This window comes from Microcaecilia unicolor, chromosome 4 (assembly GCF_901765095.1).
Source record: "Microcaecilia unicolor chromosome 4, aMicUni1.1, whole genome shotgun sequence".
NCBI lineage: Eukaryota > Metazoa > Chordata > Amphibia > Gymnophiona > Siphonopidae > Microcaecilia > Microcaecilia unicolor.
The window spans coordinates 15,680,576-15,706,259 of NC_044034.1; the positions used below are offsets into that span (position 1 = coordinate 15,680,576).

The window sequence follows — 25,684 nt, forward strand, 5'->3', positions numbered from 1 at the left end:
GTGTGGAGTTTGAGTGAGTTTGTTCTGTCTGTCTGTCCTAATTAGATTGTAAGCTCTGTGGAGCAGGGACTGTCTCTTCATGTTCAAGTGTACAGCGCTGCGTACATCTAGTAGCGCTTTAGAAATGATAAATAGTAGTAGTAGTTGGGATTCCGGAATCTTGCTATTATTTGGGTTCCGGAATCTTGCTATTTTGGATTCTGGAATCTTGCTACCCTTTGTCCTTATCCCTTATTTGTCCTGTTTGTCTGTCCTAATTAGACTGTAAGCTCTGTGGAGCAGGGACTGTCTCTTCATGTTCAAGTGTACAGTGCTGCGTACGTCTAGTAGCGCTTTAGAAATGATAAGTAGTAGTAGTAGTTGGGATTCCAGAATGTTGCTACTCTTTGGGATTCCGGAATGTTGCTACTCTGGGATTCCGGAATCTTGTTAGTCTTTGGGATTCTGCACAGAATCTTGCTACTCTGGGATTCCGGAATCTTGCTACTCTTTGTCTTTATCCCTTATTTGTCCTGTTTGTCTGTCCTAATTAGATTGTAAGCTCTGTGGAGCAGGGACTGTCTCTTCATGTTCAAGTGTACAGCGCTGCGTACGTCTAGTAGCGCTATAGAAATGATAAATAGTAGTAGTAGTAGTAAGTCCATCAGAAGTGCGTTCAAATCACGAGGGGGCGTGCCAGGGGTGTGTTAAGGGTGGGATCTGGGCATTCCTAACACTTGGACGTTTTTCAGCTGAGGGTCACGCTGAGAGTCCGTGACAGAGCTGTGCCACAGGGAGGCGGTGATGTTTCCAGAATGCACAGCATTTTAGAGTGTTACTGCAATCATTAGATTATTTAATTGCTTTATATACTGGGTTATCGGTGAAGCTTATGAAGAAGTTATGCTTGATTCGAAATACAGCAGCAAGATTGATATATCGAAGATCTAAGTCTGACCATGTGACTCCTTTGTTTTTGGATCTGCGCCGGCTGCCAGTCAAAACACGTGTTAAATTCAAATTATGTTGTTGTTTTAGTATTGAAAACACTATGCGGTGATTCTCTTGATTAATTTCCTCTTTTGGTTAGTTTGCTGGATTCTCAGTCCAGACCCCGCAGTTACGAGGGTTTAATGTTCTCTTTCCCACCTGTTAAGGGTATTGGATATCAGAAAGTCCATTTAGAGCCTTATTATTATTCTGTGATTGAGTTCTGGAATTTATTACCCGTGCATGTTTGCCAAAGTCCATCTTAAAGTATTTTTAGGAAGAGACTGACAACATGGTTTTTTTGAACTTATTTTTGATTAGGTTGTGTTATAAAGCACAGCAGCCAGACTTATCTTTGGCAAGTCAAAATTCGATAGCGCAACACCTCTTCGAGGGAAGCTTCATTGGCTCCCCATCAGAGAAAGAATTAATTTTAAAGTCCACACATTGATTCATAAGATAATATATGGAGAATCCCCTGACTACATGAATGACCTCATCGACCTCCCAACCAGAAACGGATCGATGTCTTCTCGTACTTACCTCAATTTACACCTTCCCAACTGCAAAGGTATTACGTACAAGACCTCCTATGCATCCAGTTTCTCCTTTTTGGGCAGCCAGCTTTGGAACGCTCTGCCAAGATCCATCCGAACAATCGACGACCATCTACCCTTCAGAAAAGAAAGCGTTGAAGACCCATCTCTTCAAGAAAGCTTACCCTAACGACCCAACTTAACTTTAAGCCCACCCACATGATTCCTGTCCTGACCATTACTATACCTTAGAACATGTCTCCCAATCTCCTTATGCTCATCCTCAAGCTTTCCTTCTCCATCCTTCCTATACCTTATCCTTCCCAATTCTTTTCCTTCTACACATCCTATCTTTTTTTACCTCTCCATGTTAATTTACGTATCCTTAAAACCCCACTATTACTATGTTTACTACAATTTGTAATATTCTCCTTCAAGACTCGGTAATTCTATTTACTATTTACTATTAAGCCGCATTGAGCCTGCTTATGTGTGGGAAAGCGCGGGGTACAAATGTAATAAACAAATAAAAAGATAAATAAATGTAGTATGAATAATAGTATGTTAGTTTTGGATGTATTTTTTTGTGTTTAATCTAACCCGCTCTGAACCTGGAGTTCTAGGGATTTTGTGGGGTATAAGACCCTAATAGCATACCATATCTTACAACAGTGTAAGTCCCGGGGGCTTGTGGCAGCTTCTAAGCGTGGCTCCCTGGTTCCATGCATGCCGTCTCCCCGTCTTCTCCAGAGACCTGTTTCACATATGTGCACAGCAAAAATGTTCAGTTTTGGGTCACTTTCAGACGCTTTGCTCCTGATTTGTGAATATATTTTGGTCTGTATCACACATTCCTTCTAACAAAATATCTAAAAGGTTCAAACTTTTTAATGTGTGTTAATCAACACATTAATTCACGGGTTAACATATGTTAAATTGATTTTAGCATGCACTGAATTTTTTAACACGAGCAAACGAACTGAATGTTTGCTAATGAGCACAAATTTCTCTTCTGTTTTCTGCCTTCACTATGCAGCTCACTGAATTTGAACCATGCCCTGCCCAGATTCCTGAACTGTTCTCGCAAGACTGAGAGAGCAGCGCGGGAGTTTGGGTACCGCGAGAGCCATGTGGTGCTGTTGGAAAGGTGGCGTTGCTGACAAGCATTTGCAGGATGTATGGAAAGGGGGTTTAAAAACCTGGAGGGAGAGAGCCAGCTGGAAGAGAGCCGATGAAGTGACGTGAGGAGAGGGGGGGGGGGTTATGTGAGTCGAGTGACACTGATGGAAGATAAGTCACGCGGCGGTATTTTGAACAGAGTGAAGGGGAGAGAGATGGTTTAATGTCTAAGGAGCTCTCTGTGAGCTGGAAGCAGCCCACACAGTATATTAGCACCACAATATCCATAATGAGGAGCAAATTGCAGTAGTCTAAGTGTGACGTTGATGAGGGTTTTGGTAATATGCTCAGAAAGGAAGGGATGAAATTTGGTGATGTTAAAGAGAACGAAACAACAAGTTTTAGCAGCTTGTTGAATATGTGCAGAGAAAGAGGGACTAGGATTAGGGGGCACGCGATGAAGCTACTAAGTAGTAAATTTATTACGAATCGGGGAAAATATTTCTTCACTCAACGTGTAATTAAACTCTGGAACTCGTTGCCAGAAAATGTGGTAAAGGCGGTTAGCTTAGCAGGGTTTAAAAAAGGTCTGGACGGCTTCCTAAAGGAAATGTCCATAGACCATTATTAAATGGACTTGGGGAAAGTCCACTGCTTATTTCTGGGATCAGCTGCATAAAATGTATTGAACCTTTTTGGGATCTTGCCAGGTATTTGTGACCTGGATTGGCCACTGTTGGAAACACGATGTTGAGCTTGATGGACCTTTGGTCTGTCCCAGTGTGGCAATGCTTCTGTAGTGGGATTTGATATATTGCCTTTCTGTGGGCTCACAATCTAAGTATTGTACCTGGGGCAATGGAGGGTTAGGAAGTTGCTCAGAGTCACTGGAAGCTGCAGTGGGAATTGAACCCAGCTCCACAGGTTCTTAACCTACTACACTAACCACTAGGCTACTCCTCCGCTCAAAGAGGACTCCCAAGGTTACAAGCCGATGAAGGATGAGAGTGTTATCCACAAAAAACAGAGCATAAGGGAAGAAGAGAGGTGCGTTTAGGGGGAAGATAAGAAGTTCAGTCTTGGCTGTGTTCAGTTTCAGATGGCGGTGAGACATCCAGGCAGCAATGTCAGACAAGCAGGCTGAGACTCGGGCCTCGATTTCTGGTGTGGAGAGGTAGATCCGAGAGTCATCAGCATAAAGATGATATTGAAAGCCATGGGAGGAGATCAGAGCACCAAGGGAAGAAGTATAGATGGAGAAAGGAAGAGGTCCCAAGAAAAAGCACTGAGGTACAGCAACTGATAGTGGGTTAGCAGTGGAAGAGGATCCACCAGACCGTAGACTAAATGTGCAATGGGAGAGATAAAAAGAAAACCAAGGCAGAACAGAGCCCCAAAATCCAAGTGAGGAGAGCATATCATGGAGCAGGTGGAGATCAGTAGTGATAATTAGGAAGAGAAAGAGACCAGAGAATACACAGAAAGGTCACTCAGGAGAAGGAGAACTGTCTGAATAATCAAGAAATAATGAAGGGAGGTAGGCAAGGCAGACTGATGCTAATAGCCGTGATTTGAGGATGGGTCTGTCTTTGACCTTTTGACTGAGATTTGAAACCTGTATGACGTGAACAGTTAATGCAAAACAGTTTGGACCCTGGCAAAACTGGAAGAATTAAGTGTAAATCTTGTGTTGAAAAAAAAGCGTATAGATTGTGATTATGGAACTAACAAAAACTGGGCTACGTCAGCTTTTCTCTATCTGTATTTGAACTTTGTATACTTTCATGTATTGTTTCTTGGTCCACTGAAAGGTCTCACAACCTGGTTTACAATAACGGGGATTGAGGGGAGTGGGAATTAAAAGGAGCATTTCGTATGACCTCAATGGGGAGCTGTTTATTACCATGAGAGTGATGGGGGTTCTTGAAATTCCTCCTTCAAGACTGTTGGATGTTTTGAGACACCTGGATAATTTTATGAGGATGAGGAATTGATCTGGTGTTGTAGGACCACCGCTGATTGGGAGGTTTGGCAGTAGACCACCTGAAGAAGATGGATTGGTCATTAGCAAGACTTTTGTTGACTTGAAGGTCTTTGATCATGTGGCTATGTCTTCCTTTATTTTCAGCTCTTCCAGCTCTTTGGCAATGCAGTTGGGAGCCAGTTCTGGGCAGCGAATGTGCCCCCAAGTGAAGCGATCAACGCCATGAGTACCAGCCAAGAGAGGCGGCAGTTCATCACAGCCAAGTACAAAGAAGGGAAATACCGACGCTATCACCCACTGTTCGGGAACCAAGAGGAGCTGAACAAGGTAGGCACTACCCTTCAGATTTTGTTGTTCATGTGTTGCTCAGGTGTTACGGGTACTGGAAATTCATTAGCGTCTTCTGGGTGTCTGAAGACAGTGCGCTGTTGTTGGGAGCAGCGGATTGTGTTGGGTTGGTGTGGTGTGTAATGCAGTGAAGGGGTATTCGATATCAGGCGAGTTCCCACCCACCAGTTCCCCCCAAGACAATTCCTACCTAGGACAATTCCCACTTAAGGGAACAGTTCCCCCCAGACATTTCCCACCCTCCCTAGTCTGTAGCTTCTTTCTTGTATCGGGTCCCATAAGTTGGTTAGAGCGACATACGGATGTACACAGAGGGCGTATAATAACGGAATAACTTTTCATAGGTAGAGTAGTAATTTGTTATAAATCGTAATCAGTGTGTCATTTTGAGAGGCTGAATTAGGCTGAAACCTAGTTTGGGGGTGTGTGGGGGCACATGAACTGCACTTTGTAATTATCTATCAATTTATTTATTTATTTATTTACTTATTTATGTCATTTAGATCCCAGATTAAACATGAATTAGGTTGAAGCCTACTGTGGTGGGTGTATGAACTGCATATCTAGAAGGGGAAAGGGATGTGTAAAAGTTAATGTTGTGGGGGGCGGGATATGAGGGGGGTACTGGCCCCCAAACGATGTGGAAGACAAAAGGGAGGGAGATTATTCGTCCTAGTTTGTTTTGTATTTTTTGGCTTTGTCCTCCCTGGTGCGATGGGAATTGGTTCAGCGGAAATTGTCCTGATGGGAATTGGTGGGGGGAACTGTCCAGTGGGAACTGACCTAGAACCGGGGTATTCATTGGTTTGCATTGGAAGGTACTGGGATGTCCCCTCCAGGCACACCCACAGCCTCATTTATTCTTTGATCGTTGGTCGGAAGGGGAAAAAGGGGGAGACTGGATACAAAATCCAGCTATAAAGGAAGAAAAGTGACCCAATCTACAATTCCACTGTACCACCTTTTCTACTTGCCACAGAAGCTCTGCCACCACAGTGACTGGAGAGGAGATGCTGTATAAATTAGCAGTGCATCTGGGTGTATATGTGCTTAGGTAAGAGCACTTTTGCCAGTCATAGGGCTGGTGTAGATGCATGTGCCGAAATGCCAGTCATACCCGCAGCCTATTGAAGATACAGTGCAATCAACGTTCCCTTACAAATACTCTCCAGTCATTAAAGGACCTCGTCAGTGTCTCTCAAATGGCTCTATATCTCATTGCCGCTGGAGGTTTATACACCAAATTGTTACTGGTCCAAATTTAATAAAAATTGATCTTTATTATGCACCCTAGTTCATAAAATTATCTATGGCGAAGCCCCAGGATACATGACAGACCTCATAGACCTACCAACCAGAAACACAACCAGGTCCACACGAACGTACCTAAACCTCCACTACCCAAGCTGCAAAGGACTCAAATACAAATCAACCTACGCATCCAGTTTTTCCTACATAAGCACACAACTGTGGAAGGCTTTACCAAAGGCCGTGAAAACAATGTATGACCACTTAAATTTCCGGAAATCACTAAAAACTAACCTGTTCAAAAAGGCTTACCCTACCGACCCAACTTTAAATGCCAGGACTCTGCAATACAACGAAACCAAAGCACGAAATGGACATAACATAACTCTTCCGCTCAACGATGCCCCAACTGTGTCTGTTCCACTCTAACCTATCTTACCCAACATCACTTTGTATTTGTTCTTACCGGAATCAGCAAACGCCTCTTCGGTACTATGTAAGCCACATTGAGCCTGCAAATAGGTGGGAAAATGTGGGATACAAATGTAACAAATAAATAAATCTGAGATTCTACATGGAATGTTGCTACTACTTGAGGTTCTGCATGGAATGTTGCTATCTGTATTTGTTTACACCGGAGTCTGCAAACACCTCTCCGATACTATGTAAGCCACATTGAGCCTGCAAATAGGTGGGAAAATGTGGGATACAAATGTAACAAATAAATAAATCTGAGATTCTACATGGAATGTTGCTACTACTTGAGGTTCTGCATGGAATGTTGCTATCTGTATTTGTTTACACCGGAGTCTGCAAACACCTCTCCGATACTATGTAAGCCACATTGAGCCTGCAAATAGGTGAGAAAATGTGGGATACAAATGTAACAAATAAATAAATCTGAGATTCTACATGGAATGTTGCTACTATTTGAGGTTCTACATGGAATGTTGCTACTATTTGAGGTTCTGCATGGAATGTTGCTACTATTTGAGGTTCTGCATGGAATGTTGCTATCTGTATTTGTTTACACCGGAGTCTGCAAACACCTCTCCGATACTATGTAAGCCACATTGAGCCTGCAAATAGGTGGGAAAATGGGGATACAAATGTAACAAATAAATAAATCTGAGATTCTACATGGAATGTTGCTACTATTTGAGGTTCTACATGGAATGTTGCTACTATTTGAGGTTCTGCATGGAATGTTGCTATCTGTATTTGTTTACACCGGAGTCTGCAAACACCTCTCCGATACTATGTAAGCCACATTGAGCCTGCAAATAGGTGGGAAAATGGGGATACAAATGTAACAAATAAATAAATCTGAGATTCTACATGGAATGTTGCTACTATTTGAGGTTCTGCATGGAATGTTGCTATCTGTATTTGTTTACACCGGAGTCTGCAAACACCTCTCCGATACTATGTAAGCCACATTGAGCCTGCAAATAGGTGGGAAAATGTGGGATACAAATGTAACAAACAAATAAATAAATATAAATATTTGTTCAAATTGTCTAAAGTGCCTCTAAACTTATTTATTTAATCCAACTAATATTATTAATGTATCTCAAAAGGAGAGTTAATTTCAAAATCCAAAGCGATAAGTTGACTTCTTTGCCCACATGAATCTTGTTTCGCTCTAAGCTGCCTCAAGGACTCTCTCTCCCCTTTATTGTCCGCTACCATCTCTCTGATATGCTACTGTAAGAGAGAAGGCAACTTGGACAGAAACAGTAACATATGCACATGACAGCTGAAACAGTAGAGGGAAGGGGTGGGTTTTTTTTGTGTATCCACAGTTAGCATGTGTTATATTCGTGCAAATTTTCTTTCTTCTGATAGAGAGGTGTGGTAGCGATCTGACAAAGAAGGGCAACCTTCGAAAGCTAATCCAGAAATGTATTAAGTTATGTCCAATAAAAAAAGGTATCATCTTATTTTCTTTTCCATGTTTTATTTTGTTTGATTTCTATTGATAACCTTAAGAGTGGACTAACACGGCTACCACACCTCTCTACATGTAGAACCCCAAAGAATATCAAGATTCTGGAACCCTAAAGAGTAACAAGATTCCAGGCAGAATCTCAAAGAGTAGCAACGTTCCACGCAGAACCCCAAAGAACAGCAAGATTCCGGAATGCTAAAGAGTGACAAGATTCCACGCAGAATCTGAAAGAGTAGCAACATTCCATGTAGAACCCGATCTGGAAGAAGGGCAACCTTCGAAAGCTAATCCAGAAATGTATTAAGTTATGTCCAATAAAAAAGGTATCATCTTATTTTCTTTTCCATGTTTTATTTTGTTTGATTTCTATTGATAACCTTAAGAGTGGACTAACACGGCTACCACACCTCTCTACATGTAGAACCTCAAAGAATAGCAAGATTCTGGAACCCTAAAGAGTAACAAGATTCCAGGCAGAATCTCAAAGAGTAGCAACGTTCCACGCAGAACCCCAAAGAACAGCAAGATTCCGGAATGCTAAAGAGTGACAAGATTCCACGCAGAATCTCAAAGAGTAGCAACATTCCATGTAGAACCCGATCTGGAAGAAGGGCAACCTTCCAAAGCTAATCAAGAAATGTATTAAGTTATGTCCAATAAAAAAAGGTATCATCTTATTTTCTTTTCCATGTTTTATTTTGTTTGATTTCTATTGATAACCTTAAGAGTGGACTAACACGGCTACCACACCTCTCTACATGTAGAACCCCAAAGAATATCAAGATTCTGGAACCCTAGAGAGTAACAAGATTCCAGGCAGAATCTCAAAGAGTAGCAACGTTCCATGCAGAACCCCAAAGAACAGCAAGATTCCGGAATGCTAAAGAGTGACAAGATTCCACGCAGAATCTGAAAGAGTAGCAACATTCCATGTAGAACCCGATCTGGAAGAAGGGCAACCTTCGAAAGCTAATCCAGAAATGTATTAAGTTATGTCCAATAAAAAAGGTATCATCTTATTTTCTTTTCCATGTTTTATTTTGTTTGATTTCTATTGATAACCTTAAGAGTGGACTAACACGGCTACCACACCTCTCTACATGTAGAACCTCAAAGAATAGCAAGATTCTGGAACCCTAAAGAGTAACAAGATTCCAGGCAGAATCTCAAAGAGTAGCAACGTTCCACGCAGAACCCCAAAGAACAGCAAGATTCCGGAATGCTAAAGAGTGACAAGATTCCACGCAGAATCTCAAAGAGTAGCAACATTCCATGTAGAACCCGATCTGGAAGAAGGGCAACCTTCCAAAGCTAATCAAGAAATGTATTAAGTTATGTCCAATAAAAAAAGGTATCATCTTATTTTCTTTTCCATGTTTTATTTTGTTTGATTTCTATTGATAACCTTAAGAGTGGACTAACACGGCTACCACACCTCTCTACATGTAGAACCCCAAAGAATATCAAGATTCTGGAACCCTAGAGAGTAACAAGATTCCAGGCAGAATCTCAAAGAGTAGCAACGTTCCATGCAGAACCCCAAAGAACAGCAAGATTCCGGAATGCTAAAGAGTGACAAGATTCCACGCAGAATCTGAAAGAGTAGCAACATTCCATGTAGAACCCGATCTGGAAGAAGGGCAACCTTCGAAAGCTAATCAAGAAATGTATTAAGTTATGTCCAATAAAAAAGGTATCATCTTATTTTCTTTTCTTCTGGTAAAAGGCCACTAAAACAGACATCACAGTGCACACGGTACATTTTGGTCATCACTCTTTAAATCGATTGCCTGTCTTCCTTTTCTTTTAAAAATCAGCTGTTCTAGCATGAGCGAGAACCCGGGGATGGGAAGCAGCTGAAAGTTTCGGGATCTGCCGCCGCCGCTGCCCCCCCCCCCACTACCCCAGGAGAACACAGCACATATTATTGCTCCGTTTCATCCGGTGCCAGGTTCTGGTCTGCCCATGAGCTCAAAGTAGCTGTGCCTCCGAATTCCTCCATGCCACCCACCCTTCTTCTGCCTTCGCCGCTACATTCCCCAAATCGTCTGGCCGAGCAGCACAATCAGCAAATGCAGACTCCCGGCATCACAGTTTTTGAAAAGGGGGTGGGGGGAAGCTACTTCGGCTTTCGTACACGCAGCTTGTCTGTAGCGTGCGCAGAGCAGCCACGCTTAGCGATGGTCTGCTCTGAGCATGCTCAGCTGGCCGACTGGCTTCCCCCATATCACATGCAAATGAGCTGGGTCACAAAAGCAATGAGCAGCAGCTCATTTGCATGCGATTCTCTTCGGGAATCCATCTGTATTTCCAAATCGGTCATTTTTACCAATTTGGAAATACGGACGGATTCTTAACGGGGATCTTAGTGCATCTGGGCCTGAGTCCCTGGGAATAACCACCAACCGCAGGATACTACTGGGAAAGGCCAAGCGAGAAACAGGACAGAACTGATGAATCTCAAAGCCCAAGACAGTGCAGGAGCTCTTGTAACGTGGAGGAGCCAAATCGATGGCCAAATGGGGCCTGCTCCGCAACGGGGCGGAGCCAAGCGTATTTTCGAAATACGCTTGGCGCCGGCCAAATCGCTCACCGGGTTTAGAGCAGGATCGCCGGGTCTATATGAGATGGCCGGCTTCGTTTTTCAGCCATAATGGAAACCGGGCCCGGCCATCTCAAACCCGGCGAAATGCAAGGCATTTGGGCGTGGGAGGAGCCAGCATTTGTAGTGCACTGGCCCCCCTCACATGCCAGGACACCAACTGGGCACCCTAGGGGGCACTTAAAAAAAAATAGCTTCCAGGTGCATAGCAGGGTGCTGAGCCCCCTAAATCCCCCCCAAAACCCACTCGCCACAAATCTACACCATTACCATAGCCCTAAGGGGTGAAGGGGGGTACCTACATGTGGGTACAGTGGGTTTTGGGGGGGGTTTGGATGGCTCAACATTAACCACCACAAGCGGAACAGGTAGGGGGGGATGGGCCTGGGTCCACCTGCCTGAAGTGCACTGTACCCACTAAAAACTGCTCCAGGGACCTGCATACTGCTGTCAAGGAGCTGGGTATGACATTTCAGGCTGGCATACAGGCTGGCCAAAAAAGTTTGTCTTTTTTTTTTTGGGTGGGAGGGGGTTGGTGACCACTGGGGGAGTAAGGGGAGGTAATCCCTGCTTCCCTTCGGTGGTCATCTGGTCAGTTGGGGCACTTTTTTCAGACTTGGTCCTAAAAATAAATGGACCAAGTCCGGCCAGCGAAATGCTTGTTCGAGCCGGCCATTTTTTTTTCATTATAAGGTGAAGCTGGCCATCCCGTACCCACGCCCCCGTCCCGCCTTCGCTACCCTACCAACATGCCCCCTTGAAGGTTGGCTGGCGCCACGACGAGAAAGCAGTTGGGGCCGACCAAAATCGGCTTTCGATAACACCGATTTGGCCGGGATCAGGAGATCGCCGGCGATCCCTTTCGAAAATGAGGTGGATAGTAACATAGTAGATGATGGCAGAGAAAGACCTGTACGGTCCATCCAGTCTGCCCAACAAGATAAACTCATATGTGCTACTTTTTGTGTATACCTGACCTTGATTTGTATCTGCCATTTTCAGGGCACAGACCGTAGAAGTCTGCCTAGCACTAGCCCCACCTCCCAACCACTAGCCACGCCTTTCACCACCGACTCTGCCACCCAATCTCTGCTAAGCTTCTGAGGATCCCTTCCTTCTGAACAGGATTCCTTTATGTTTCCCACGCGTGTTTGAATTCTGTTACTGTTTTCATTTCCACCAGCTTTCCCCTGGTGTTTCCATAGTTAGGTCCTTAATAGGCCAGTCATCATTAAGCTGGTGAGCTGAGATGTTAAGCAAATAAACTTTAGCCAAATATCTTGGTGAAAGTGCTGCTAAATAGTCTTGACTAGCCAGGTAACTTTGTTGCTCCCCGAGGTTTTGTATATTGGGTAACAGGCCGTCAGCTCCCCACTTTTCTTTCACTTCCTCCCACAAGATTAAAAATGAGAGGGGACCAGTAGCACCTGATCTCCCTCGAACACCTGCCAGGATTAAAAATAAAATAAACCTGGGGTCTAGTGGTTCTACCCCGAAAGAGATTTTTCAAAAATGTAGCATAGCCGAGAGGTCCAATTTTTCCCCACCTCAAGATAGTTATTTTTTTTGTTACATTTGTACCCTGCACTTTCCCACTCATGGCAGGCTCAATGTGGCTTACATGGGGCAATGGAGGGTTAAGTGACTTGCCCAGAGTTACAAGGAGCTGCCTGTGCCTGAAGTGGGAATTGAACTCAGTTCCCCAGGACCAAAGTCCAGCACCCTAACCACTAGGCCACTCCTCCACTGTTGCTACTATTTGAGATTCTACATGGAATGTTGCTATTCCACTAGCAACATTCAATGTAGAAGTCGGCCCTTGCAGATCACCAATGTGGCCGCACAGGCTTCTGCTTCTGTGAGTCTGACGTCCTGCACGTACTCACAGAAACAGAAGCCTGCGCAGCCTTCTACATGGAATGTTGCTAGTGGAATAGGAACATTCCATGTAGAATCTCCAATAGTAGCAACATTCCATGTAGAATCTCCAATAGTATCTATTTTATTTTTGTTACATTTGTACCCTGCGCTTTCCCACTCATAGCAGGCTCAATGCGGCTTACATATTGTATACAGGTACTTATTTGTACGTGGGGCAATGGAGGGTTAAGTGACTTGCCCAGAGTCCCACTAGCAACATTCCATGTAGAAGTCGGCCCTTGCAGATCACCAATGTGGCCGCGCAGGCTTCTGCTTCTGTGAGTCTGACGTCCTGCACGTACTCACAGAAACAGAAGCCTGCGCAGCCTTCTACATGGAATGTTGCTAGTGGAATAGGAACATTCCATGTAGAATCTCCAATAGTAGCAACATTCCATGTAGAATCTCCAATAGTATCTATTTTATTTTTGTTACATTTGTACCCTGCGCTTTCCCACTCATGGCAGGCTCAATGCGGCTTACATGGGGCAATGGAGGGTTAAGTGACTTGCCCAGAGTCACAAGGAGCTGCCTGTGCCTGAAGTGGGAATCAAACTCAGTTCCCCAGGACCAAAGTCCACCACCCTAATCACTAGGCCACTCCTCCACTCCACTTATAAAAATGTTATTCTGTGTAAGGCTGCCCTCCTGCTCCCCATCCCCCTACCTTTAAAAAGAGGTTCCCAAATCTCCCAGCTGAGGTCCCCAGAGGAGACCCTGAAGCCCAGCGGGAGGAGAAGAGGCTCTTCCCTTCCCCCGCAGGTGTACTGCCTTCATTCATCCACTTTGCAAGAGTATGAGGGATTCCTAGACTGACAGCTGTATAAACAATTGGATAACATCTTTGCTTTTCTGTATTGAGCCAGGAATGCTAGGAGAAGTGAAAGAGGGTACAGATCAGGGCACTCTCAACAATCCAGAGCAAAAAATAAACCCTTTGGCCGTGGGAGGAACTGAAAATTTATTTATTTATTTGTTACATTTGTATCCCGCATTTCCCCACCTATTTGTAGGCTCAATGTGGCTTACATAGTACCGGAGAGGCGTTACAGACTCCGGTGTGAACAAATGCAAAGTGATGTTGTGGTAGGTAAAGTTCGAGTGGCACAGCCACACTAGGGAATCGTACAGCGGGAGAGTTGTGTTATGTCCAGTACGTTCTTTAGTTTGGTTGTGTTGCAGAGATCAGGCATTTAAGTTGGATCATTAGGGAATGCCTTTTTAAACAGGTTAGTTTTTAGTGTTTTCTGGAAGTTTAGGTGTTTTGGCAATGTGTTCCACAGTTGCGTGCTTATGTAGGAAAAACTAGATGTGTAAGTTGATTTGTATTTTAGTCCTTTGCAGCTTGGGTAGTGCAGATGGTCATATGGGGGTACATCATGTTTTAGCAGTGTTATCAGTGCAGTGTGTGCTCCTTTGCTGGATCAGCGTCTCTTTGTGTTATCAGTGCAGTTCATGGTCCTTTGCTGGATCAGTTCCTCTCTGTGTTATTGATGCAGTGTGTGCTCTTTTCCTGGATCAGCATCTCTTTGTCTTATCAGTGCAGTGTGTGCTCCTGATCTGTTCCTGTCTGTGTTATCAGTGCTGTGTGCGCTGTTTTGCTGGATCAGTTCCTCTCTGTGTTATTGATGCAGTGTGTGCTCCTTTGCTGGATCAGCATCTCTTTGTGTTATCAATCTTTTATTGCAGTGTGGCCTCTTTGTTTATTGATTTTCTCCTGTAGTGCTGTCCTTGTAAGGTTGCCAGTTAATGGGTAAAATTCAGCCTACAGTGAACCGTCTGGGGGTCCACAGAGCTGTGAGTGGTGCACCCTTTAATGTGTTCTGTAGCTCTCTATCCTGTGACTGCTGTACTGTGACTGCAGTGTAGTCTGCTGTGCAGCCCTGTGACTGCTGTACTTCAAATGTTGTACTGTGACTGCACTATACTGTATTGTGCTGTACTGTGATTGCTGTACTCTGCCTGCACTGCACTGTACTGTCACTGTAGCTTTCTCTGCCATGCTTTGACTGTGCTGGAACTGTTCTATACTCTATTGTGCTGTACTGTGTACTGTGCTGTACTATTCCTGCACTATACTGTGGTGTGCTGTGACTGTAGTGTTCTCTTGTGTGCTTTGACTGTGTTGGAAGTGTTTTATACTGTGTTGCGCCAGATTGTGTACTGTGCATTATTATGCCTGTACTGTACTGTGACTACATGCTTTGGCTATGCTGTGTTTTATGCTGTATCGTGCTTTATTATGCCTGCACTGTACTGTACTGTGCTATGACTGTAGCATTCTCTGCCATGCTTTGACTGTGCTGGAACTGTTCTATACTCTATTGTGCTGTACTGTGTACTGTGCTGTACTATTCCTGCACTATACTGTGGTGTGCTGTGACTGTAGTGTTCTCTTGTGTGCTTTGACTGTGTTGGAAGTGTTTTATACTGTGTTGCGCCAGATTGTGTACTGTGCATTATTATGCCTGTACTGTACTGTGACTACATGCTTTGACCATACTGTGTTTTTTGCTCTATTGTGCTGTACTGTGTTCTGTACTTTTCTATGCCTACTGTGCTGTGACTGCAACATTCTCTGCCGTGCTTTGATTGTGCTGGAAGTGTTCTATACTCAGCTGTACTGTACTGTGTAGTGTACTTTACTGTGCTGTCTTGTGACTATGTTATATTCTGTACCTTTCCAGTGCTGACCTGTGACCATGCCGTAGTCTATGCCATGCTGCTGCTTTACTGTGTCCTGTAACAGTGCTTTTCTGCCCTGCCCTGCTTTGCTGGGCTCTCCTGGCATCCCCTGTGAAGGTACTTTCCCTGACAGGATTTAAAAGTGAGGCCACAAAAACCAGCTGCCTGCCAGCCAGCTTTTCTTAACCTGGTATCCACGTGCCTGCTGAAAGCATTTTCTGCTTTCTCCCTGCCTGCTAAAGGCGGGTGGGGGCTGCTCTCTCCTGTACTTCTCCATGCAGGCACAGGCTTTCTGCACAGGGAAAAACTTCCTTCTACCTGGGAGGCTGGGCAGCTTCAGACCTCTGTTTGTTTTTGTTCAGGGAGAAGTCTGCTTCCCCCCCCCCCCCCCTCCTCCTTGGCTTGTGGTGTTTGTAATAGTCAGGGGACCTGCAGGAATCCGGCTCCTTAGCTCTGTTCCAAGATGCCTCACCCCGCCCCATGACATCAGCCAGGGCTCCTTCAGGGGAAAAAGGAAAATAAACCATTTCAGTTCCATTGCAGCCCTCTGCAGTTTTCCATGTGGGTGTGGAGCTCCTGGGAGCCTGCAAATACTTACATCTCCTTGCATTGAGGATCTTGGACCTTGTTCTGTCCTTACCTGGACAGTGTGAGGGGATTTGTCTTGTCTGTCCCTCTGGTTTTTTGCTCCTTGCATTATAAACCTCCTGGTCCCATGTGCCCTCCGCTCTCTCTTTCCGCCACAGGCTCTGTGTGCTGCTGTGACCACCAGTGACCTGGCTGAGACGCAGTCCTTGGTCTTCTGCGGGGCGGAGGTGGGCTGCTTCTCCGGGGATCCTGTGCACCCAAGTCCCATCGCGCTGGCAGAGGACGCAGGGCAGAGGCTGCAGATGGAATTCTTGCTGCAGAACAGAAACTCAGGTAAGAGTTTTGAGTTCTTCATTCTTTGTGAAACAAGAAGTCTGTTTTGCTGGGATTTGCTGAGCACCGATGATGATTTTGGCTGTAAATTACCAAATGTCAGTGTAAAAGGTGTTTTAGGATGACAGAAGGCTGGAACAGGCTTATCCTACGATATTCCAGGTCTGATGTGTGACAAGATTGTGCTCCTGCCATGTAAAGGGGAAGGTTCAAGCAAACAGCAAGGCAGACGACCTGCAAACTCCAAGATGGAAATCAAGGAAGCAGATCAGTAGGAGATAAACACAAATTTATTGAATGAAAACCAAATGATATAATGAGCCCGACACAGGCCGTGTTTCGCCCAGCAGGGCTGCGTCAGGGGCTACACATTGATCCTTAGTTGTCGATATCTGTAGACATATGTACTAATAGAAATGAATGTACAGGAAACTGAGATCATGGATCTTATCAAATATGAGGTAAAAAAAACAGCACAAACTGAATGATCCTAAAGGGTGATAACCGTCAAACACCCTCGCGACTGTGATAGCTGAGAAAACCATAAGTAACTGAGGTGGTCTGACGTAAATACAGTCTAAGTAAGGCTTCTTTGTCTTGAAGAAATACAAATGAGACCAGGAGGGTGGCTGGAAAAGCTACCTCCTCCCGTGAACTCTCCTACAATGCTATCACAGAGTACATTCATTTCCATTTGTACATATGTCTACAGATATTGACAACTAAGGATCAGTGTGTAGCCCCTGACGCAGCCCTGCTGGGCGAAACACGGCCTGTGTCGGGCTCATTATATCATTTGGTTTTCATTCAATAAATTTGTGTTTATCTACTACTGATCTGCTTCCTTGATTTCCACCATGTAAAGGGGAAGTCCCTGACCTGCCCACTTTGAACGTAAGCGTCAGAGATGATATTCAGTGGCAATGCCCGGTTTAGTGCAGGTAAATATTGGCAGTTGGGTGTCTTATAGTAACATAGTAGATGACGGCAGAAAAAGACCTTCACGGTCCATCTAGTCTGCCCAACAAGATAAACTCATATGTGCAACTTCTTGTGTATACCTTACCTTGATTTGTATCTGCCATTTTCAGGACACAGACTGTAGAAGTCTTGCCCAGAACTAGCCCCACCACCCAAACACCAGCGGCTAAGCTTCTGAGGATCCATTCCTTCTGCACAGGATTCCTTTATGTTTATCCCACGCATGCTTGAATTCCGCTACCGTTTTCATCTCCACCACCATTCCAAGTATCTACCACTCTCTCCGTGAAAAAATACTTCCTGACATTTTTCTTGATTTTGCCCCCCTTCACTCTCATATCATGTCCTCTTGTTCTACTGCCCTCCCATCTCCGTAAAAGGTTCGTTTGCGGACTAATAGCTTTCAAATATTTGAACGTCTGTATCATATCACCCCTGTTTCTCCTTTCCTCCAGGGTATACATGTCTCAAAGCGATTTAAGCAGGCAGGAGTTCTGTTACTTCTCGCCGGTCTTTAAACTTGCAGATTCTGAGCTCTCCTAAATTCACCCGCTTAGCTATGCGGGTGCCGGCACTGAATACTACCGGCACCTGCATAACCGCAGGCTCCTCTGCAGTCCTAAGTTCGGCATCTTATTTATTTATGTTTCTTTATTTATTTACTACATTTATGTCCCGCCTTTATCCAAGGCGGGTAACAATAGGCACATACATAGTCTTAAACGCGTAACAATCGCTAAGCACATGACGCTAAAACACAATCAATAAAATGCTCATAAGAACATAAGAGTAGCCATACTGGGTCAGACCAGCAGTGGTCCATCTAGCCCAGTATCCTGTTTTCCAAACAGTGGCCAAGCCAGGTCACAAGTACCTGGCAGAAACCCAAATCGAGGCAACATTCCATGTAGAACCCCAAAGTATAGCAAGATTCTGGAATCCTAAAGAGTAACAAGATTCCATTCAGAATCTCAAAGAGTAGCAACATTCCATGTAGAACCCCAAAGAATAGCAACATTCTGGAATCCTAAAGGGTGACAAGATTCCATGCAGAATCTCAGAGTATCAACATTCCATGTAGAACCCCAAAGTATAGCAACATTCTGGAATCCTAAAGGGTGACAAGATTCCATGCAGAATCTCAGAGTGGCAACATTCCATACTACAAATCCCAGGGCAAGCAGTTGCTTCCCATGTCTGTCTCAATAGCAGACTATGGACTTTTCCTCCAGGAATTTGTCCAAACCTTTTTTAAACCAGATACACTAACTGCTGTTACCACATCCTCCGGCAAAGAGTTCCAGAGCTTAACTATTCGTTGAGTAAAAAAAATATTTCCTTCTATTTGTTTTTAAAGTATTTCCATGTAACTTCCTCAAGTGTCCCTAGTCTTTGTACTTTTGGAACAAGTAAAAAATCAATTCACTTCTACTCATTCTACACCACTCAAGATTTTGTAGACCTCGATCGTATCTCCCCTCATCCATCTGACCCCCCAAAAAATGCAGAAAAGGAAACAAGAGGCATTTAAATAAGTCTTCAGGTAGCCAACAGATGCGTTTTTAGCAGGGGCTTGAATCGTTGAATGACTGCACATGATCTCATGTATCCGGGTACAGCATTCCACAAGGATGGGGCCACGATGGAGAAGGCCTGCAGTTTTGTCTCTACGTGATTATATGATTTAGCAGAAGGTAAACAGCTATGTTGGGGCTGGCACTGAATATCATACGGCACCCACATAACTTTTTTTTCCACTTCCGATCCCCTTCCTGGGTCCCGATCCAGCCCCCCCTCCTCCTCTACACCCTCACCCCAGCACACAACAGTAAGAGCCCCCCCTCCCTTTGAAAATTCCCCTCACCCATTCTAGATCTCAGCCCTCATTATTTTTCAGCGCCCAAATGCAGTCACCAGTTACAGAATCTAGTCTTAAATTTAGGGCGCCAATCTAGGAGCCCAGCTTTTTTTTGAAAATCAAGCCCAAGATGTCTGCCTGTACCTGCGCCCATGGGCTGTGAACAAACAGCCCTGCAGACCTTTCTGAACAGAGGGTCTCGTCTTCCAGAACACAGCTGGAGGAAATGGCTTGCCTGAAAATTTCTCTGAGTGTAAAGCTCAGCATTCTACAGTGGTGAGAGGGCAGGGTAAGGAAATCAGATGCCTACATTGGATTCTTATATCTACACATGTTGGGGGCAGTTGTAAAACAGGGGCAGTGGCGTTCCTAGGGGGGCTGACACCCGGGGCGGATCGCCGATGCGCCCCGCCCCCTGGGTGCAGCGCCCCCCCTGGATGCAGCGCAAACCCCCCCCCCCGGCGAAAGGACACCCCCCGCGAAGGAACCCCCCCCGGGTGCACGCCGCTGGGGGGGGGGGGGTGCCGTGCGCGCCTGTCCTCCGTTGTTCCATGCTTCTTCTCTGCCCCGGAACAGGAAGTAACCTGTTCCGGGGCAGAGAAGCATGGAACAATGGAGGACAGGCGCGCGCGGCAACCCCCCCCCCCCAGCAGCATGCACCTGGGGCGGACCGCACCCACCGCCCCCCCCAGGAACGCCACTGAACAGGGGGCCTCTTTTTTGGCTGCCCAAAGTGACGTGAGCCTTGGTAACCTCAGCCCGGGCAGAGAGCAAGTGCAGGTGCGCTGAATTATTGAAGGGAAGAGGAGGCTGTATTGCGATGTCTTGGGTACGTAGGTGGTCACTGAGAAGCTCGTACGCTTCCCCGGAAACCTTGCAGGAACTATTTGCATCCCCACAGGATCCTCGCAGACCTGAAGGGGATTCCTGCAGGATCCTTGCGGACCCTGTTCCATCAGGGGCGTAGTTACGTGGGGCCACGGGGGCATGGGCCCCCACAGATTACGCCCTGGCCCCCTCTACATTTGACACCCCCCCGCCGCCAGCCCCTTGCAGGACGTAAGGCGTCAGAAACTGATGATCACACAACGAAGGCGCCGGAGTCGACAGGCGCTGAAGAAGACTCTTCGGCTGGCGGGGATTGGGGACCCCTGCCAGCAAACAAGGTACCTGATGCAGCGTTGGGGCAGGGGGCGGGCGGGGGGGAGGGTTGCGGTTGTGGTGGGGGTGGGGGTCCAAAGTGGCAGGAGGGGGGTTGGCGGCTAAACAGTGCCCCCCACCTCGGGCTCTGGCCTCCCCACCCACCGAGGTCTGGCTACGCCTGTGGTTCCCATGCAGCTTTCTAGACCGTGGCACACCTGAGGAGCAGTTGCGGCACACCGGTCGAAAGATGCTGCCCCAAGGAAAGAAGAAATCGCTGCAGGTGGTAAGGGTAAAACCCGGACTGGATGTGGAAAAAAATAGGGGTGTCTAGTCACTACAACCTCTGCTGTGCTGGGAGCTATTGCATGGTACGAATTTCCTGTGCGTTCCCTTCCTCCTGGGCGCTGCCTCCTACTGGGGGAAAGTCAGGAGTGCTGCATCTCTTAAAAGCCCTGTGTCCGTTTTGCTCAAAGCCAGTGATCTGGTTCTGGCCGTGTCCCACAGCCAAAGGAAGTGTAGCTTTGGAAGCACAATGGGAGCAAAACCAGGGCTAGATTTACCTGTCTGAAAGAAATGGAGCCAACTTGAGTTTACCATTAGATTGTAAACTGACTGCACATGTTGTCCATTAGATTGTAAGCTCCTTTGAGCAGGGACTGGTCTTCTTTGTTAAACTGTACAGCGCTGCGTAACCCTAGTAGCGCTTTAGAAATGTTAAGTAGTAGTAGTAGTAGTAGTAGTATTACATATAGCAGTGATTTACCAGAGCTGAGATTGTGATGTCATAATGCCTCATTCCACCAATGCCTAAGAGCCAACCTCATCAGTGATGTCACAATGGCTTGATTGTCCTATATTTGTCTCACTCTTATCTATTAGATTGTAAGCTCTTTGAGCAGGGACTGTCTCTCTTTGCTAAACTGTACAGCGCTGCGTAACCCTAGTAGCGCTTTAGAAATGTTAAGTAGTAGTAGTAGTATTATTACATATAGCAGTGATTTAACCAGAGCTGAGATTGTGATGTCATAATGCCTCATTCCACCAGTGCCTAAGAGCCAACCTCATCAGTGATGTCACAATGGCTTGATTGTCCTATATTTGTCTCACTCTTATCTATTAGATTGTAAGCTCTTTGAGCAGGGACTGTCTCTCTTTGCTAAACTGTACAGCGCTGCGTAACCCTAGTAGCGCTTTAGAAATGTTAAGTAGTAGTAGTAGTAGTAGTAGTAGTATTACATATAGCAGTGATTTAACCAGAGCTGAGATTGTGATGTCATAATGCCTCATTCCACCAATGCCTAAGAGCCAACCTCATCAGTGATGTCACAATGGCTTGATTGTCCTATATTTGTCTCACTCTTATCTATTAGATTGTAAGCTCTTTGAGCAGGGACTGTCTCTCTTTGTTAAATTGTACAGCGCTGCGTAACCCTAGTAGCGCTCTAGAAATGTTAAGTAGTAGTAGTAGTATTACATATAGCAGTGATTTAACCAGAGCTGAGATTGTGATGTCATAATGCCTCATTCCACCAATGCCTAAGAGCCAACCTCATCAGTGATGTCACAATGGATTGTCCTATATTTGTCTCACTCTTATCTATTAGATTGTAAGCTCTTTGAGCAGGGACTGTCTCTCTTTGTTAAACTGTACAGCGCTGCGTAACCCTAGTAGCGCTTTAGAAATGTTAAGTAGTAGTAATAAAAATACTACATTTTAAACAAGTTAACTTTACTCCCCTTGAGTGAGCAGCACTACAGAGCAGAACCACATACCTGTGCACAAAAACATTTCAACATAAGAAAACTTGCAGATCAGGAATGTGACGGTAAATCCTCAGAAGCAGTCCTGGCACTGATGCTTCCTCCGAGTGCTTGAGCTTGGATATGTGCCAGTCCGTCTGGGCTTTGATGGTGAAACTGTGCCTGCGGCATTCGGGGTTTCACATTTGTTTAGAAGAGGGTAAGCAGCTTCCTGTCTTAAGCTTGGAAAAGATCCCCAAAACTCTCCTCCCTCCTCCATCAAAAAACAAAGCAAAGACACTAAAGGGAGCAGAGGGAAAAGAGACCTATAGAAGCTGAGTTAAAATATTATATGTGTAGCCGCTACAGTATCTAAATGGAGTTTGTTTTAGGTGGATATATGTGTGCTGTATTTTAATCATTTCTGTTATTTTTGTTTGAAAAGGATTTATATTGGACCTGAAGAGTTTCCTTACAGTAACATACGTGGAGGGGCATAATCGAACGGGGCCGGCCATCTATAAGGGCATCCATCTCTAATGACGGCCCCGTAAAGAGGCGTACCCGACCGTATTATCGAAACAAGATGGGCAGCCAACTTTCATTTCGATAATACGGTCGGCGCCGGCCAAATCTCAACATTTGGGCCGCCCTTAGAGATGGCCGACATTGGTTTTCGCCGATAATGGAAACTAATGGCGGCCATCTGAAAACTGGCCAAATCCAAGCCATTTGGTCGTGGGAGGAGCCAGCATTTGTAGTGCACTGGTCCCCCTCACATGCCAGGACACCAACCGGGCACCCTAGGGGGCACTGCAGTGGACTTCACAAATTGCTCCCAGGTGCATAACTCCCTTACCTTGTGTGCTGAGCCCCCCCAAACCCCACTCCCCACAATGTACACCACTACCATAGCCCTTAAAGGGTAACGGGGGGCACCTAGATGTGGGTACAGTGGGTTTCGGGTGGGTTTTGGAGGGCTCCCATTTACCACCACAAATGTAACAGGTAGGGGGGGAATGGGCCTGGGTCCGCCTGCCTGAAGTGCACTGCATTGCCCACTAAAAACTGCTCCAGGGACCTGCATACTGCTGTGATGGAGCTGGGTATGACATTTGAGGCTGGCATAGAGGCTGTCAAAAAAATGTTTTTTGGGTGGGAGGGGGTTGGTGACCACTGGGGGAGTAAGGGGAGGCGATCCCCGATTCCCTCTGGTGGTCACCTGGTCAGTTCGGGCACCTTTTCAAGGCTTGGTCATGAACAAAAAGGGACCAAGTAAAGTCAGCCAAATGCTCGTCAGGGCCGCCCTTCTTTTTTCCATTATCAGCCGAGGATGGCCATCTCTTAACCACGCCCCCGTCCCGCCTTCGTGCACTTCCGACACGCCCCCTTGAACTTTGGCCGGCCCTGCAACGGAAAGCAGTTGAAGCCAGCCAAAATCGGCTTTTGATTGTACTGATTTGGCCGGCCTTCGGAGAAGGCTGGCCATCTCCCGATTTGTGTTAAGCTGGATAGTAGCATAGTAAATGACGGCAGAGAAAGACCTGTACGGTCCATCCAGTCTGTCCAACAAGACAAACTCATTTGTGCTACTTTTTGTGCATACCTTACCTTGATTTGTATCTTCCATTTTCAGGGCACAGACCCTAGAAGTGTGCCCCGCCTCCCCACGCCGGCTCTGCCACCCAATCTCGGCTAAGCTTCTGAGGGTCCATTCCTTCTGAACAGGATTCCTTTATGTTTATCCCACGCATTTTTGAATTCCGTTACTGTTTTCATCTCCACCACCTCCTGCGGGAGGGCATTCCACATATCCACCACCCTCTCTGTGAAAAAATATTTCCTGAGATTTTTCTTGAGTCTGCCCCCCTTCAATCGTATGTGTTAGTTGTTGGTTTTATCTTTAACTTTTAGGGCCCTGTTTACTAAGCTGTATTGTAGACGCGCTAGCGTTTTTAAAGTGTGCTTAAAATGCTAGTGCACCTTAGTAAACAAGGCCCTTAGTGTTAATGACTTATTTATCCTTTTGGTTTTATTTTACTTAATATGTACAGTGAAATCTCTGTTTTCGTTGATGTCGGTTTTCGTCGGTTTCGGATTTCGTTGATTTTTTCGACTAGAAATTTGTCTCGGTTTTCGTCGGTTGCCTCGGATTTCGTCGAAAAAGAAGGACGTCCATCTCCCAATTTGTATCGGAAGATGGACGTCCTTCTCCCGATTTTGGGCGTCCTCGTTAATTGCCTTGGTTTTCGTCGGTTTCGGATTTCACCGATTGTTTTCGGATGGATTATCGACGAAAACCGAGGTTTCACTGTACTTCTTTGATTTTGTATGTCTGTTGTAACTTGCATTGAATTTTAGAAATAATGGTCTGTACGTTTCAAAATAAAAATACAGAGAAACCAATAGTAGCCAACAATTGTGTCCATCAATTCCTAATCACAGCAGGTTCTATTCTGGTACTCTCACTATTAATTTAATTCAACTTGGAATTTACGTAGTGCTTACTCAGGAATCTAGTGCAAGGCAGATAAAACAAAAAAAAAATCACATATTAAAATGCAATTTACATACCATCCTAAGTCAAAATAATAGCATTCACAATATACCAGGGGTTCTCAACCCATTCCTCAGGACACACCTAACCAGTCGGGCTTTCAGGATATCCACAATGAATATGTATGAGATAAATTTGCATGCCCTATCTCCATTCTATGCAAACCTGAAAACCTAACTGGCTTGATGTGTCCCGAGGAGTGGGTTGAGAACCCCTGCAATATACTAAGCCTCGTCAGCTTGATTTTATAATAGGACGTCGACGTGAAAAGTCCGAAAGGCACCTGTTTTTCAAAGGTAGCGTAAGTGCTTATACGTCTTTTTAAACTAGGTTTCCAGAACCAGCCCAATAGCTTGCAAATGTCAATGTGCAGATTTCTGCCTGCTCTGAAATTGGTGTACATATGGTTGTGTGAAATACATGTGTACCTTGTGTATTTTTGTAAAATACATGTGTACATCAAAGCTTCATCTGTCCACCCAAACAGGGAGATTGCATAAAGTTTGATGCATATAGAAACATAGAAACATGACGGCAGATAAAGGCCATGTGACCCATCCAGTCTGCCCATCCTCTGTAACCCCTAATTCTTCCTGTTCCTAAGCAATTCCACATGCATATCCCATGCCTTTTTAAATTCTGGAACAGTCCTCGACTCCACCACCCTTTCTGTGAAATAATACTTCCTTAGGTTACTCCTAAGCCTATTCCCATTATGACATCACAATATGAGCTCTGGTTACCAGAGACTGAAACTCTTCACACTAAGGGGGGAAAGTAAGCCAAGAATAGGACAATTGAGCCATTGTGACATCACTGATGAGGTTGGCTCTTAGGCATTGGTGGAATAGAAACATAGAAACATGACGGCAGATAAAGGCCATATGACCCATCCAGTCTGCCCATCCTCTGTAACCCCTAATTCTTCCTTTTCCTAAGCGATCCCACATTCTTATCCCATGCCTATTTAAATTCTGACACAGTCCTCGACTCCACCACCTCCACCGGGAGGCCATTCCACGCCTCCACCACCCTTTCTGTGAAATAATACTTCCTTAGGTTACTCCTAAGCCTATTCCCTCTTATGTTTGTCATATGCCCCCACTGGGACCGGTGCTATTT

The 25,684-nt window shown here is 45.4% G+C and overlaps 1 protein-coding gene across 3 annotated transcripts in view; it reads left to right on the forward strand.

Annotated features, from left to right (window-relative positions):
- The window catches only part of ARAP1 (ArfGAP with RhoGAP domain, ankyrin repeat and PH domain 1), a 319,552-nt gene that overhangs the window by 189,073 nt on the left and 104,795 nt on the right, over positions 1–25,684 (forward strand). For all 3 annotated transcript variants that reach the window (XM_030199983.1, XM_030199984.1, XM_030199985.1), the window contains 2 exons: positions 4,753–4,935; positions 16,109–16,283. In XM_030199983.1, the coding sequence (XP_030055843.1) occupies positions 4,753–4,935; positions 16,109–16,283 (358 nt within the window). The remainder of the gene's footprint in view (positions 1–4,752; positions 4,936–16,108; positions 16,284–25,684) is intronic.